This window comes from Limulus polyphemus, unplaced genomic scaffold (genome assembly GCF_000517525.1).
Source record: "Limulus polyphemus unplaced genomic scaffold, Limulus_polyphemus-2.1.2 Scaffold395, whole genome shotgun sequence".
NCBI lineage: Eukaryota > Metazoa > Arthropoda > Merostomata > Xiphosura > Limulidae > Limulus > Limulus polyphemus.
In genome coordinates, this window is record NW_013666005.1 from 282,775 (window position 1) to 300,662 (window position 17,888).

Below are 17,888 nucleotides of genomic sequence, written 5' to 3' on the forward strand. Positions count from 1 at the left end.
AACCTGTATGCTAAATGAATACATTTGTAAGTTAAGAAACTTAACCTGTATGCTAAATGAATACATTTGTAAGTTAAGAAACTTAACCTGTATGCTAAATAAATACATTTGTAAGTTAAGAAACTTGACCTGTGTGCTAAATGAATACGTTTGGAAGTTAAGAAACATGACCTGTGTGCTAAATGAATACGTTTGGAAGTTAAGAAACATGACCTGTATGCTAAATGAATACGTTTGGAAGTTAAGAAACTTGACCTGTATGCTAAATGAATACGTTTATAAGTTAGGAAGCATGGCACGTATACCAAATGAACACGTTTGTAAGTTAGGAAGCATGGCCTGTATACTAAACGATTACGTTTGTAAGTTAGGAAGCATGGCCTGTATACTAAACGAATACGTTTGTAAGTTAGGAAGCGTGGCCTGTATACTAAATGAATACGTTTGGAAGTTAAGAAACATGATCTGTATACTGAATGATTACGTTTGGAAGTTAAGAAAGGTGGCATGTATACTAAATGAACACGTTTGTAAGTGAAAAAGGTGGCATGTATACTAAATGAACACGTTTGTAAGTTAGGAAGCATGGGCTGTATACTAAATGAACAAGTTTGTAAGTTAAGAAACATGACCTGTATGCTAAATGAATACGTTTGGAAGTTAAGAAACATGATCTGTATACTGAATGATTACGTTTGGAAGTTAAGAAAGGTGGCATGTATACTAAATGAACACGTTTGTAAGTTAAAAAGGTGGCATGTATACTAAATGAACACGTTTGTAAGCTAGGAAGCATGGCATGTATGCCAAATGAACACGTTTGTAAGTTAGGAAGCATGGCCTGTATACTAAACGATTACGTTTGTAAGTTAGGAAGCATGGCCTGTATACTAAATGAATACATTTGACATTCCTTTTTACTTTCATTACATTATGGTGTGTGTGAAATATCTAAAGTTTTCGTACGTTCAGCATTACCTGACCTTTTAAAAAATGTTTTCGAAATAGGCTTTTTTTTTCTGCAACTAGCTTTAAATACATAAAATGTGGCTCCACCAGTGTCTCAGCGGCATGTCTGTAGGCTTCCGTTTCGATACCCATGGTGGAAAGAGCACAGCTCATTGTGTAGCTTTACACTTAACAACAACCAAACATAAGTTGTGTAAAAGGTAAGACGTACTTTAACAATTCAAACAGAACAAGAACATTGTTACGTTATATGTACTTTTGAATAAATGAAAAACGATGTTAACACTACCGAAAACGACCTAAAACCTCATTCGCTTTCAAAGCACGAGTTGTTCTGTTCAGAAGAGCAAACTCGTCGAAGTCGCCGAGCTTAAGGGTTGTTTTCAATATCTCTAATTTTATATATCCTATGTGCTAATTTTGTTTGTGTTTATATCCGGTATATTTTTGTTTAAAAAATGAAACTGTAAGGTTTTTTTATTATTCGTCTATGTTTAAATGTTAACTATTCATTTTAACTTTATTTAAGCCTTTTCTTAATCGCGTTTTTAAATTGTATTATCTCATGTCATAGTGCTGTTATTTGGATCGTTTTGTAAACGCCTACCATGTACGTGGATGGCTGTCACTGGGTCAGGACCTGTTTTGATTGTAAACTTCAAACAACTTTCGTATACTTCAGGAAATTAGGTGAACGGAACTAAATATATTTAAACGTTTATTATAACCCTAAACAAGCTTTCATGTTCTTCCTGATATGCTTAAGCTCACGCATTATCCCGTTGATGTTTTTACATGAAACCTTCGTTAAAGGTGGTGTGGACAACTAAGGCAAAAAAATAAAAAAATAAGCAATAATAATAAATTATAAGCATTTTTAGGCTTCACGAATTTCTTGACATACTAATGTTTAATACATAGCGGATCTTTAACATTTGCAAAGCGATACAGCGAGAAAACACAGGTACACTGTTGAACAATGCCGTATTAGATTTAAACTGTGATAAGGTCAGGCAAACAATATTAATAATGATTCTCTCAATATCTTTTCTCAAGCAAACAGTTTTTTATATTTTAAATAATTGTGTACAATTTTTGGAAATTCTATCCAGATTTTAAATTCGTTATATTAGACCGACTTTGGAGCGTCGTCACGTCAAGTAATGCTTTGTCTGATGACTGTGCACATCTTGACAATAGCCATACAGCGTAGTTAGTTCCATTGCAAAAAACTTATGCTGTAAAGTTGTCATATTCAAACCACATCACTCCGCCCTACATATTCTCATAATTCACCTTGTGTATAAGGTCGACGGTTTCCCAGCGCCCCTTTCAACATAGAAATCCATAGACGCCGTTTTGGGTACCTGTTCCAATCTCCAGCTGTTTACTTAATCTGACCTACAGTTGAACGTAACTCGTGTACACGTGATATGTGTCGCTTTTCCAGATGAAGATCCTTCTTGATTATGTTGTGCACTACTGCTTAGGGCTGGTAAATAACTTTTGCCACTGACTTCTGCATTTACGAGTTCTCACCTGTTCTAAAACGCCGCATTTTGCTTACCAAGACTTGGGTATTTCACGATACAGGTCTTTTTCTCAAAGATCTCGATGCTTCAAATTGATTCATATTCTTCGGTTTTCCAATGCCGTTAATAACAATGGATCTCTCCGTCTTGGAAATTCCAAATCCCTAATCTCAACACGTATTAAGCATATGAATATTTTGTATCGGAAAGGGTTGTTACATACGCTTTCGAAAAGCGATCAGTTTTTGGTAGCATCACATTTCCGATGAAACTCCAAACAATGTAAACTTGTGTTCTGATACATTCCGTTCCACCGCGACCTTATATCGGCTATTTTCACGTCACATATATTTACATATTCGAAATATTTTTAGTATAATATAACCAGTCCCCCGTGTGTATGTGTGTGATGAGAGAGAAAGAGACAGAGATAAGTCTCATTCTGCATAAGATTCTTCTGTCGATAAACGTTTAATTTGCAGTATACAGTACGACCTATAAATATATTTCATATTATGATAAAAAAAGTATTAATCATTTTTGTTTTTTATTGTTTATTAGAATGATGTTCATGTGGAGTTCCACCAAATTCAACCAGGAAGCTTCCCTCCCCATTTGATCGACCTTTCTACCATGCCGGAATCCAACGATAATATTGTACGTATAATCAACTTTACTGTTTGTATTATTTTGAAAATTATTAGATTTTCATAGAGTCCCCAACCTTATTTTTTTAAAAGAGGTACAAGAATATTCTTTGTTATATAATTAATCGATAAAAGTACAATAAACAATTTTTGAGATATGTTCAACATTGCTAATGAATTGTTTCCTGAATTTCAAAATAAAATAGTACGTACTTTGTTATATTTAAAGCATATACTGAAATATTTTGGAAAACGTCATCATACCTTGTACGTACCAAAATCATCTTCCACAGGCTAGGGGCTACATTTTACCTATAATGAGATTTATATAACATATGGGGGCTCCATCTAAAATACAGGAGTTGGGTAAAAGTTTTTTAATTTGCCATTTTTACCATTCTGTTGTATTGAACGCCATGGTAACGAGGAGTGACTGCTAACATTCAAAGTCACTGTACATATTTTAAGTTGGGAAGCTGAAATATTTCAAGTCGTAAGTACATGGCACTCATTGTTGAGATAGATTCTGAGATAAGAGATGTTTGGATCACATAACCCCGTCCAATTATATAATACAAAAATAATGCGTTGTTTCAATGTTTGATTGAATTGACAAGATACTCAGTTCAGTAGCGTAATGTCTGTTCGAGTAATTCTGCGCAAAAGCAATTAGACAAACTAGAGGGAAGGCAGCTAGTCAACACCACTAACGTGGGCTACTCAAATCAAGAAGTGGGACTTGATCATCACCATTATAACAAACCCACGGCCCCAAAGTGCAGAGTGCGCCTTTTATATATATATATATATATATATATATGTGTGTGTGTGTGTGTGTGTGTGTGTGTGTGTGTGGAAACAGGTTACAACCCAACACACTAACCTCTGGACCGAAATCGGTCCTCCAGGGAGAAAAAAACAAAACAAAAAGTACGTAAAACATTTTCGAAGGTCTATAAACTCAAGTCGATGTCGAAACCTAATAAATAATTTAGAATTGATTCTTAATTGTATGAAAAAGGCAATAATTTTATCACTAGCATGTACGCTTAACTGCAACGAATTTGATGTAATAATGATTCTTCACCAACGTTTGGTTGTAAAGCGCAAAGCAACACAGTAGGCTGTCTGTGCTATGCCCACCACGAGTATCGACACCCGGTTTTTAACGGTGTCAACTCACAGGCTTATCGCTGATCCACTGGAGGGTTCACCACAATGTTATTAGTTTCATTTCGAAAAAGATTTAAATTTTATTTGCGTTGAATACAAGTTGTACATCAAATTATTTTGGTGACATATGTTATAGAGCGTTTCTCAACCTTGGGTCCGCGAGGTTACTCCAGGGGGCTCATGAGTCATGTCCGAAATTTTATTTAAAAAAAATATTTAAAAAATATTATTTATAGACTGAATTTTTTTTGTAAAATTAAATTTATATAAATTAAAACATTTAATTTTCGAATACAGCTTTACATGTACAAATCTTTTTTTTTTTTCAAGTTTCAAAACAAAAAAACCGATAGGTTTGGGGGTCCGCGAAAAAATTGTAAATTAAAAGGGGTCGTCGTGTGACTAAAGTATGAGAACTACTGCTTTGTTGATTCTGATTCTTGGACTTGTATAAAAGGATTAGTGAGAAGTAAACGTCTATATAACAACTATGATTTATTTTTCTCATTCAAAACCATAAACAAAAATAGTAATACATCTGTTGCTAGCTGTATATCAGTATTAACTTTTTGCATATTTGAATGTATTTTAACTAGTAGTTATATATCAAGTTAATTGATACAGATCACCCAATTTGACGAAAATTGAATCCTAGAGGTCAATAAAAAGGGGTCCATTAGAAACAGGAATTAATACACGTGCATGCGTAAATACAAAGTGAACTTGTTATTTCTAGTCAAGGTCAGAATGTCGGTTTGATTTGGACTTTACACAGCACCATTCTGACAAGGTTTCCCGATAAAGATAGCACTCACAGAACGATTTATTAGTTATAAAGGTGGCATTTATACAGTCTCGAATGGTAGGGAATGTTCTTCGTGTGTAATATATATATATAATATTTCAGGAACTGCTTATTGAATTTCAAAATAAAACAAACAAGTCATTAGCAATGTCCGAAATATCAAAAATCGTTCATACCACAAAAACACGAATCCGTAGTAACTTCACTGACTATAACAGTGTAGAAAAAACTTCGTCTATTTAAAAAGACAAACACACACACATATATAATTGGATAAGTAGCACAACAGTAAAGGTGTTTTGCAATTAATTTATCTAATATTCAGTGTCACTGCCTATTATTCATTGAGCGACATTTATTGTATTTGAGCCTGGCATGGCCTGGTGGTTTCGGCGGTCGACTCGTAATATCTAGGTCACGGGTTCGAATCTCAGCACTGAGCATTATTCGTCTTGTCATTCTACCTGTATTTCGTAATATTTTATGTAGGTTAAGTAATTTTGTATGTTCTTGTGATTCCATAGTAATAAGCTACATACTGCATTAACTCGTAAATAAAATGTCCATCTTTTCTTTATTATAAGTGATAAGTTGATTTACAGTATGCCATTTTGATTCTATAATACCACAAATCGTGCTGCTTGCAAGTTGTGCTGTCTTGTTTCCAAGATACTTTATGGTATCTTCTGTCTAATATATCCCATTCTACCCAGTGATGTAATTTCTCCAAAACTTTAGAGGTAGCAAAACTAAAGAATGATATACTTGTTTGAAGTTAAGCACAAGGTTACACAATGAATTGTCTGTGTTGTGTCCACGATAGGTATCGAAACCCGGTTTTTAGTATGTTACAAACAAGTCCGTAAATTTACCGCTGTGCCACTGGGGGGAGGGGGGATAGTGATATAAACAAAGCAGTTAATTCCTAAAAATGGAATACTATTTGAAGTTGAGTCCTGGCATAGCCTGGTGGTTAGGGTGCTTGACTCGCCATCTGCGGATCGCGGGAGTAAAAACCGTCTCTGTACATTTTCGCTCTTTTAGCTATGGAGTTGTTATAATGTGACAGTCAATCTCACTATTTGATTAGAGTAGCTCAAGAGTTGGCGGGAAGTGGTGTTGACTATTTACCATCCACTTAATCTAACCTTCTAAATTATGTACCGATAGCACAGATAACCCTCGTGTAGTTTTGCGAAAAAGTCAACAAACAAACACTATACTTTGTTTTGATTTTAAACTTGCACAATTAATAGAATTAAGAATGAGACCTGACCATGGAAGTGTTGGGATAATTTTTTTCTTCGTCGATTTATTTGGCCAAAGAAATAAATAAAATATTATCACAGTCTTCATTCAAACTAATTAAGACTCCGAACCTTTCATCAAAATAAAATTTCGGACATTTGTTTCATTTTGAATTTAACACAAAAGCGTGTTTACATTTAAAACCTGAACCAAAACTAGACTTGTTACACATACTTTTAACCTTATCCATTCTACATAGCGCAACATGTTCACACAAGAAACTCGTTCGGAGTGGCGTTCGAATCTAACCCACAATGTCGTTCCCTGTGCGTTGAACTGATACTTCAACTAGTATACCAGTATCCGAGAAAACTTACACTATAATAATTAAAATCTACTGAAACATCAGTTGGATAGCATTCTACATTTCTGGTATATTTCATGTTTACTTTAGTCGATATTATTGACCTTTTTTCACGGAATCTACGCGCCCTCTTACATTATCGATCGGCATCAACGCGAGAAAACAAAATCACCTCGTGCACCAAATGCAGAAAAATAAATGTCATATGTTCAAAATAAGTCCCCAAACCGAAGTACGACTGGTGTGCACATATTCTGTACTTATTTGAAAATCGATGGTGTTAAAATGTACACGGATTAACTGATTTTTTTTTTTTAGCATAGTATAATAAATATTTTGCTTGAGGTGTTTTCAATAGATTTTTATAAGCATGTTTAAAGACCGATAGTTGTATACATGTTTAAAATTGAACTCGCTTTTGTGATAGTGATACTTTAATTCAGAATATAGTGAAATTATTAATTGTGTACAGTTCTTTCGCAGCATAGAAAAATAAATAATAGTTTTATAATAATTGTTATGCGATGGATAAATCAAGAAAACGTATTATATGTTGATCTTTTTACAATCTAGCAAAGTTTGTTGTGATTTTTTTAAGTTTTTTAATTGTCTTCTTATATTTGAATATTGTTGTTGTTTCTAACAGAAAGGCTTAACACATTCTTTAGCTTATCAACAACTGCACTCGGATTTGTAGAGGAAATTGATAAAGTTGTGAATTTATTGGACAGTTTGATTATTTCCTAGCCGTTCAGTAGAGGAAGTGACGCAGTACAGACTAGAACCTCTTATATACGTAACAGTTAGCAAAAGTACAGTGTTTTACAACCATTTTTCATTGTTAAAATTCCTACTTATTTACAAATTCTTAAAATTTTCTGTTGTCTAGAAATTGTCTCCAGTGCTAATTATAAAACGATATTTGACTACTTTTTATTTTGAATAATAATGGATACTCAGTATCATTGTAAATAATTCACAGCCATTCATAATCTTAAATGTTAAGATTATACATGGATGTTCAAAGAAACGAAATATTTATTTCACATCCAACGCTCCCATAACAAGTTACGTGATCTGGTTATTTAGTGATCGTATCTATGCTGTTTTCATCCAATATCTGAGAGAACAATAGTAAATGCCCTACGATGTTTGTAAAACTATTCGTCAAAATGGCCAGGTGGTTAGGGCGATCGACTCGCAATTTGAGGGTCGTGGGTTCGAATCCACGGTACACCAAACATGCTCGCCCTTTCAGCCATGGGGGCATTATAATGTAAGGGTCAATCCTACTATTCGTTGGTAAAAGAGTAGCCCAAGAGTTGGCAGTGGGTGGTGATGACTAGCTGCCTTCCCTCTAGTCTTACAGCGCCAAATTAGAGACGGCTAGCGCAGATAGTCCTCGTGTAGCTTTGCGCGTAATTCAAAAACAAACAAACAATCGTCAAAATACGTGTTCACGTGCGAGGCACCTACGCTTAGTTATAGAGTTTATGAGAGAAAACATGCACCTTTTGTGACGTGTGTAATCAGAGTGAGGTCAACATGGCGTAATCCTCAAAACTGTGTGTGTGCATAATTATTTTAGTCGCTGTGTGGGTTATCACAACACCCACGTGTATAATTTTGTTGCAATGTCATTTATATTTCGAGCTTCTAGGTATTCCATCTGTGTAAGGACTGCACCTTAGAAATAAAGAAATTGCTATCTGATATGGTGACACAACATATAACGAATTTGAACTAAATATGGAAAGTAACGTTTTTATAGTTGCATGACGCAATGTAGAAAGTGCGTAACTATTCGGTTAACTAAAAATATGTTGAATGAAATACTGGACTATGTGCATTTAACTTAATCGTTCTTTTATATAGATATATGTATAGTGCTTGTCACACACAATTTTTTTTACTAAATTAAAAGCTATATGCGGAAATTTATTTTTCGTGTTATTCGCCTATTTTATAAGTCATTGTTTTTGAAACTGAAAATTACACGTTTAGGCTCCACAAACCATGCTGCTGATAGTGGTTATTGATTGTATGTGGGATCAGTAACCATTATGCATCAATGTTTATAGAATATTTTGTTTGTTTTTTAACGTTCATATTTTAATTACATAAAAGTTTAAATTATTTGTACAATTCAACTGATGATAGATTATAAAGATTTATTTTTTTTGTCCAAAGTAAAAGAATTTGTTATGAACCAACTTTTTTTTTCTCTGAATAGATTATACTCAATATAAAAAGATGGGACTGGCTTTCAAAACTCAACTTTTGCAGAAGCTCAAAATCTGTCCATTAAGTAGTAGAGTTAACCAGAATGTGTTACTGTTAACAAACTTGTAACTTTTATTATAAAAAAACCTTAATGCTTGTTATACTTATAGAAATATTTGTAATTTTCTAACATTAGTCATACATTTCCTTTGACTTGGGTATATGGATAAAAGTATTGTGTAATTGGTTCAAATTCAGTGGTTAGCCAGTTTCTCTGTATCTAAGTTTCTTTGATATGTTAAAATTTTCGAAATTTCATTTAACTAGTTATTGTATCTGATTCTTTTTATTTTGTAGAACCATGTGAAAGAGCATTCTGCAGTCACTGTAGCAAGCTACAGCTTTAGTAATAAACACTGTAATATAATGCTTACATTGTAATGGACTACAACCAGGGTTGAAAACACAAAAACAAATTTATTGACCTATAACACCCACAGAAGTAAAAAATTTATACTTTTGAACAATTAGAATATAAAATTTATATCTCCCTAAAACACAGTTAATAAGTATGTCCCTGGCTAGGATTTGCCACTAACATTAAAAAACAATATACCATAAATGTCAGGGTTAATATTTTGATAAATAAAGGAATTAGGAAAATGAACCAGAAGAAGAAAAACTTAATTCCAAAATAACAATATTCTGTATTTACACAACTACAAAATCATTAACAGCATTGAGCAATAACCACCAACAATACCTGTCAGCTATCTCTTGTGAACTAACTTATGGAAACTCATGACAGAGTTTTTATTCAGTCATTAGACCATGAGATAACATTTCATGTGACCATAAATTTACATACTCTTTTGCACCATTGATAATATCTGTACATCACTGCTAGGGGAAAGTGGTGTCAGTCTCATAATACATTGTAAACTATTGTAAGGTTAAGATAAATAATGCCACAAAACTTACCAGCTTTTTTATATATATATCTTTTTATTAAGTTAATACTCTGTGTTTTCTAGCAAACTGAAACATATAGTGATTGATACACCTGTGGAGAGTATATAAAGAAGCATTTTTAAGTAAAGAGGAAATGACTGACTCAGTGCAATAACTTTTTAAATTCTTTTTGTTTTATTTAAATTAATGTGGATATGTTCATTTGTGACTTTTATTTTAAAACTTTTCCTATAATATGAACAAATTGTTTATCACTGAATACCTTCAATTTACCTTCAAATACTTTAGTTTGTTTCATGCAAATTAAAAATTGTTTGGATTTTTCTTCTATCAAAACAAAATATAGGATACTTTTCAAATGAGAAGAACAATATTTCTTATCACTGGTTAGGAAAAAAAATTATATTTATAAGGTTCTAAGCACAATAATCTACTTGAACAGTTATACTGTATAATGAGCATTTCACAATTTTTTTTGTATAAATTACAGTAATTTCAGTATTTTGTATTTTTTCATATACAATGAATTTTTTTCTTACTTAGAATCAATTATGTTTTTGCAGACGACCACCTGTAGGGTGAGGAATGAAAGACTGGGTTTCAAAATTCTCATCACTTACAAAGTTGGAGAGAATACAAGCTCCATCCAGTATGACTTAACTATAGAAAAATTGGAAGGAAAAGTTAGTGAATACCTGTTTTACATGATTTTTACATAGTTGCTTAGTTTGAAATAATGGTCATCATTTGAAAATGTATTGATATAATCTGTAAAATACAGATTGGTAAATTTCTATTTGAAAATGCTGGTTGAAACAGATCAATGATAACGATTTATTAAAATGGTACAAAATATTTTATTAATGATTTTTAAAACTTTAAGTGATCAAATATATTCAAATTAACAGACCATCATGCAATGGTATAGTGAAAACTGACATTGTGTTTTTTTTTTCTGCCCTACACTGTAAATAAGCCTAATGTACTGCAGATAGTGAAATAACTATTTTGCTTTGGTCACAAAAAACAAATAAAAACTATAGATTACTGGTTAACTACTGAAATCAGCCAGCAAAACCAAGAAAATGTTTTTTGTTTTTTTTTCTAGTCAAAATTGCTTAAATCTATACTTTGTATTGATTCTGGGGTATAATGCTATAATTATTTAAAAAACAACTCCAGTAATGAAGTTTTGAATTTAATTCATGATGCAGAAATGCACTGATGAAATATTATCCTGGACATTTTTGCATGTAACAGTTACTGAGATACAAGCATTAATATTTTACTATAATTTCCAAAACCTAACGTTATAATTCATTTTATAAAAATGTATTGGGTTTCAGACTACTGTACAAAAGGCAGGATATGTATTGCATACATACTAGATTATTAGGCTTAGGACACACTATGCACCAAGTTATTTTTACAAACTTAATCATGTGTCCCTGTGTAAGCATAAACTGAGTTCTCTTTATGCATAATGCACAAAAACTTTATAATAATAGTAATGAATAAAAACCCTATAACCGCAATGCTTTGCTTTCGAAAGGTGGACCTTTCTTCTTCAGGGGCAAACTGGAAATAATATCAGTAAATATTTGTTTTTCACCATGTGGTGTTTTTCAGAGAAATCAGACCCAACATTACCATACTGAGCCACTGTGTACCACTGTGCAAATTTACCTTTTCACAGTGGGCTCATGCAATTTGTGGAAATCGAGTCACAAATTTCACTTGTACAACAATACATGCAGTAACTCTGAGATTTCATAATAAATCTTCTCAAAAACTGGTAAGATTTTGTTAAAGATCATAAGTATCTTGTACACAAAGAATGATTGTTATTATAATTGTTTTTACTAAAAATATGTTATTTTTCTAGTGTAGTCACTTGCACTCAATTTCATTTTAAGTATAAAAATACTTTTCTTTGTCTTATAGTTTTCATATTTCATTTGCATAAACACTAGAACCTCCTAAAAGGATATGCAAAGTATTTTTAAGGTAAATGTTTATACTTTATTTTTCATTTTCTCTACCATATCACTAACTCTAGCTATTATCATCAATGTACAATGCAATAAAATAATTAAAATTAGGAAATATAAAAAAAACATACCTTTTAATTTTTTGTAGAATATTTTAAAAACATTTCCTTTTAATAAATTCGTAATTTCAGCTCTTTTCCTTTTCACATATAGTTAATTTTTATTGTTTTATTTTTCCTTTCTTGTCTTTTATCACTTATTATTCATCTTGACACAAGTAAGTGGTGCTCTCGAGGCATATAACAGTTTCTATGGGAGACATGCACAACCCTTCGACAAAATTTTTGTTCAGCGCGTAATCTCATAAGCCTTGAGAATGGATGCAAAGTGTGATGTATCTGTAAAAAAATTGTTTAAATCTTTTAATTATGCATTTTACAACATATCTAATACATAATTAATTAAAATATAATAGTAAGACCCAAATACAATTTAAACTGTATCTCTAACCGTAACATATTTAGGTAAGAAACAACCATAAGTGCTGTAGTCATTCAAATAGCTAGCAATACTATAGTCAATTTCATGTACTTTGGGATGAAGATTTGGTTTCAATTTCATAATAAGTGTTGGTAGTTTACACCGTAAAATGAGCTCTTTCTAATTGTTACATTCACATATGTATGTAATGTATACATGGAAGAGATAAAGCTCTAACAAATCTGTTGAAGGTGGGTGTGGCTGCTTTCATTGGTTGAAAAAATTTATTACTTGTTTTAACTGTATTCATTCAGAGTACTTTGAAAGGAACAAGTCAAAAGTTTATGGAAGCATCTTAGTAGCTAATTGTACCTCTACTCTATTACCATTGTATTATTGAAGATACAGAGAGCCAAAGTAGAGATTTTTCATAACTCTTTGGTCACGTGAAAATACATCTGAAGTAGTTTTTAAAGATTTGTTTTGTAATAAAGACTTTAAACTTGGATAAAATATAACTTTGAATCATAATATACATTATAATATTAAAGCTGTTTAATTAAATTTTGAATGTAACACAATGACTTGCACATAAAAGCATTTAAAGTGGCTCCCATTGTGAAAGGGTTAAAGGTTTAAACCTGACTTCCATTGAATTATGTTGAAGTAAAATGTTTCATACACCTGTTTAGTATGTATATATTATAGAAATGAATAAAATTACATGAATTAAGGAAATTAGTAGATCAGTTCCCCTTACTAGAAGAACATATGAATATAACTTTGAGCAAAGAATAACTTTCTCCAAAAGCCTCTCTTCTGTTTATTTAAATAAAAAGCTTGTGATCCTCTCCATTTAGCATTTGATAACAGTCAAAAACAGCGATATTTCATTTTTTCTTTAAACCTGTTGGTTTGTAATGTGACACAGTTACCGTAGGTTTGTAGGACACTTCATGCAACTAATAGGTGGAAAAAATAGCATTAAGGGTATAGTCATTTTAAGATTTGATGCATAATGTTATATGCATTTGTTAGCATAGTTCATCAGTCAAATACTTGTTTTGTGGCAATGATGAATAATTACAAATTACATTTACCATAAATACCCATGTACAGTGTGCACTTTTTTTCAAAAAATTTTGGGCTCAAATATGAAGTGCACACTATATGAGGGAACAGCATTCTTCCAGTATTTTTCAGGTGATGAAGTTTTGGTAAGTCTTATATTATATTTAATTTAGGCATAATGAATAAATTACACTACAAATAGGCCTACTATTACTAACATTAGAGTCAGATAATATTTAGTTATATGTGTACAACTATGAACAAATAGTATTTAAGTTATGCAGTAAAATAGATTAATACTTGTTTAATTAGGTGATATAATAGCAAAATAGTTTATTACCAGTATGGTGGTATTTGCACAGGGTCGAAAGATGATTTTTTTATTATCCTATGCTGCAATACATTCACAGTAACAATCAGTCATTCTCACTCTCCTGTGCTTTATGTGCAGGGTATTGTTTAAAAATGTGTATACACGAATTACAGATGATCATGAGTTCAACCTTTGTTTATTCATAAAGTCAAATAGTTAATTAGGTGGCAATGGTTGTCACTCATACATTCGCATACAGTTACTAATAAACACAACAATACACCATTTATGTACAAAGGTCAGTCAGCTGTTAGGATTGCTCTGGGCACTATGCATGGCATATTAATTTTTTCCTAGTATGTAAGGCCAAAAAATTACTTCTCACTATATGCCAGTATTTTTTCTAGTTCACTGTATTGCCAAATTAAATAATGTGAATTTTTGTTTGTTTGTTACAAAATGTGGTTATGTATTTTGTATAGCACACATGACAGCATACTTATTTATAGTGCATTTATTTTAAGGTAATTTTAGAGTTAAATCTTTGTAAAGTAAAGAAAATTGAATTAAATTGTAATGTAAATTTTAAAATAATTTCCCTAGAAAAAGATAAATTAGTGCTCACAAACAAAATTTATGGTGAGAAAAAATACAAATACTATTATGAAAGTGTTGACAGCTACACATATGCATTAGGGATTTTTAGAGGTATTTTTTGTATTTGTAGAGATTTTAAATTGTAATTGAAACTGGTCATAAAATAATTTCTTTTTCATTTCATTGCAGTTAAAAGTCTTCGGTAATGTAGAGGAGCTTCTTTTCATTTTTTGTTTTGTGGAAAGACCTGATGTAAAGTTAACTTTAAAACCCTCTCACGGACCACCAGTAAGTTAGAAATATATTAAATTTTTATGTTGTTGTTTAAAGAATTTTTAAGTGTTTATATTAATTTTAGTATAAATATACAGAAAATCTGAGAGTTAAGAACTTGTAGCAGTTCCTTCCTTGGTGTGAATTGAACTCTATTTGTTAGGGCCAAATTCATGTTGTTGTTTTTTTTAAAATATTTAATACCTAAATTTGTGGACATGTTCAAAAATATTGATGAAATGTGCTTCTCTAGTATGTTATTGTAACTAATATTTTTTAAAGTTTTATTTGTTCAATATATTACGTGTATGTTTCATTTGATATTTACTTCAAATATTAGAATAAAGTTTGCTTATATCAATTTTGGTTTTGACATTTCTAAACAGAAGAAAAACAATGTAACAATAGACTCAGGCTGGTTATAATTTTACCATTTATCTGTGAGCACTATTACATCCTTATTTACAAATAAATGTCTTTTATCTCTATAATATGATATTCAAATGATATAATGTCCTTGTATTTGTACAGCCAGTGGCATTAATATCTGTGATAACATATACAGCTTTTGCATGTGTTGATATTTATCTGTATATGTGTATATTTAGGCACTCACACACACATGCATTTTCTCTTTTGATGTATTACATATTCAAAATTAATTTTGTAGGTGTCAGGATATCAGTAAACTAAAGAGTAACATATGTCTAAGCAATAAAATCTCAAGAACAGTGTTGTAGTACATTAGTGTATTAACAATATAACCCTTGGACTGAAATGTGTTAAATATCTAAATATAAAATATGTTCAATATAAACAAATGCACAAGTTGTAGATGCCATCACAGACTTTAATATCACCAGTTGTAAAAACAGGGATACTTTATCACAGGCTTTGACAAATCCCAGGCGCCAGGTCATCATGGCAACTAAATATTTCAACATGGCGTCTAGTATTTTCTCCCATTTTATTCATGTGCTAAGTATAACTCAAATCTGGAACAGCTCTGGACTCTTGAAAGTCTGGAACTATTTCTCATTCTTTGAATATGAAATCAAACATTGTTTCTAGGATTTTAATGGCAGATTCAGCACTTCTTCATGTTTTCTTCAGGAATGAAGCACTGTGGCTGCACAACACATTACTAATTTCTTGCCATTTTGTTTTTCTTTTTTCTCTCAATTCAACCAATCAGTGTGTGTGTGTGTGTTTAGATTCAGGTGGGACCAAAGCCAGTTAGTTTAGACAATACTATCAAATGGTTGTTGATATCATGTGATTGTTAGCATGCACTCGTTGCTGTGAAAGTAAATAAATATAGCCCCCATTTCCTGGTACAAACAGTAGTGGAGTTAGATTAGGCACATCAAAAGGCCTTGCTTATCATTGAACACTGCTGTAGTAATGAGTAGATTAGACCTACTCTGAAACAACATGCTTGGCCTATTGATATCGCAGTGATTATTTTTATTTTACTTTCATTCATTGCAAAAATCCACCTAAGTTATAGTTATTTAGTCAAATATTTTAATAATTGCACATGCTGAAGGTTAACTTTAATATATGACATATAATAAAGTTTAATAATGAACCCTTTGTTTTTTAGTGTAAAACTGTATGTCTCATACCTTAACCACATAACTGACTCAAAATATATTCTATAACTTTTAAATAATTCGACCTGGCTCCTAAGTTTTTGGGCTGGCTCTGAGATGTGAAAATATTTGTCGAGGCCTGCTTTATCACTAGGATTTTGTGTATTTATATATATATAATGTTGCATTCATTTGCTAGTGTGGTATATCTTCATGAAAAAATTATAAAACAGTGTATTGTTAAATTCAGCATGTATAATAATAGTAATATTTACATTTTTATAAACTCAGAATGTGTTTATGTATTGTATTTGATCATTTTTACTTCAGAAAATCCTTCCCGCTGCCCAAAAATCAATGGAAGCTGCTGCCATGGATATGATAATCAATGCTATAGCAACAGCAGCTGTTAGTCTACATTTTGCTAAACAAACAAACTTTCCCAAGTTTCAACGTAAAGGAAAAGATTCCCAGATACTTGAGGATGTTAGTACTTCGGTGAGCTTCTGTATATATATATAAAAATATCATTTAGTGTAATTTTATACAAAATTAATTTACTAAAGTATAATGCTATATATTATTAATTAAAAGCTATGTATTTATGTTAAAATGCAGTATTGCATAAGTGGTTAGTTGCAGCTTTATGAAATACTTAACAAGCTTGACTTGATATATGTTTTTTTTTTTCATGAAACCATTAACATTGCTTACACAGTATTCCAGTATACTAACTTATTGCCCCTTTTACTAGTATACTGTACATTTTGAAAGCAGTGATGTGCATATGTTAGGTATTTCAAAATAAGTTATGTATTTGGCATCTTTTTTTTTTTGTTTAATGATTTTGATGAGGCTTGTAATTTTTATGTATTTATGACCACATTATAAACAGTTTTTACAATAATAGATATTTTTAGGTAATGTACCAGCAAAAGAATAAATACAGTTAACATTTTATTGGTTAAATAAAAGTTTTTAATTGATATTAGAAACTTAATTCCTTGAATGAAATGTTCCATTAATTTTAACTTTTGTTTTTTGTATCATCACAGCTATTTTGCATTGATTTTTAAATATGCTTTTAAAAAAACATTAACATTACAACTGTTTATTTTAATATAGCTAGAAGAAAACTGTGTTATATAAACTTGTATTATGAAGAACCGTGTTTTTTTTTCTTATTTATGAAGAATATTAACTATTGTTAAGTTAATAAAAGGATGAAATGAACAACTGGATTTATCTTTTGTTTTATTATTATTGAATGTACTGAAGAGCTAAAGTAAGAGAGGATCATACTGATCATCTTTCATTATCAGGTATGAATAGCTCAGGTGCATAATGCTGATTGAACTGATGTAAATTAAGTAAGAAATAGTCACATTTTCTGTAGAGAGAGACATTTAATGGATAATTAATACATTGAACATAAATGTACATAATTATAGTTGTTGAGGGATAAATCCTAACAGAAATGAATTATACAACTGCTGAAAAAGTTGAATGCTACAATACCAATGTACTTAAAACTTTAAGCAGCCATGTGTGTGTGTATGTCTATATATACACACACACAAACATATACACATAATTCGATGACGAGGAACCCACTTTGAGACTAATAATGGCTGG

The 17,888-nt window shown here is 31.3% G+C and overlaps 1 protein-coding gene across 1 annotated transcript in view; it reads left to right on the forward strand.

Moving 5' to 3' along the window:
- LOC106457946 overlaps positions 1–17,888 on the forward strand; it is a 94,899-nt gene that overhangs the window by 12,685 nt on the left and 64,326 nt on the right. The window contains exons 2-5 of the mRNA XM_022384038.1: positions 3,063–3,158; positions 10,497–10,616; positions 14,575–14,673; positions 16,584–16,751. Of these exons, the coding sequence (XP_022239746.1) occupies positions 3,063–3,158; positions 10,497–10,616; positions 14,575–14,673; positions 16,584–16,751 (483 nt within the window). The remainder of the gene's footprint in view (positions 1–3,062; positions 3,159–10,496; positions 10,617–14,574; positions 14,674–16,583; positions 16,752–17,888) is intronic.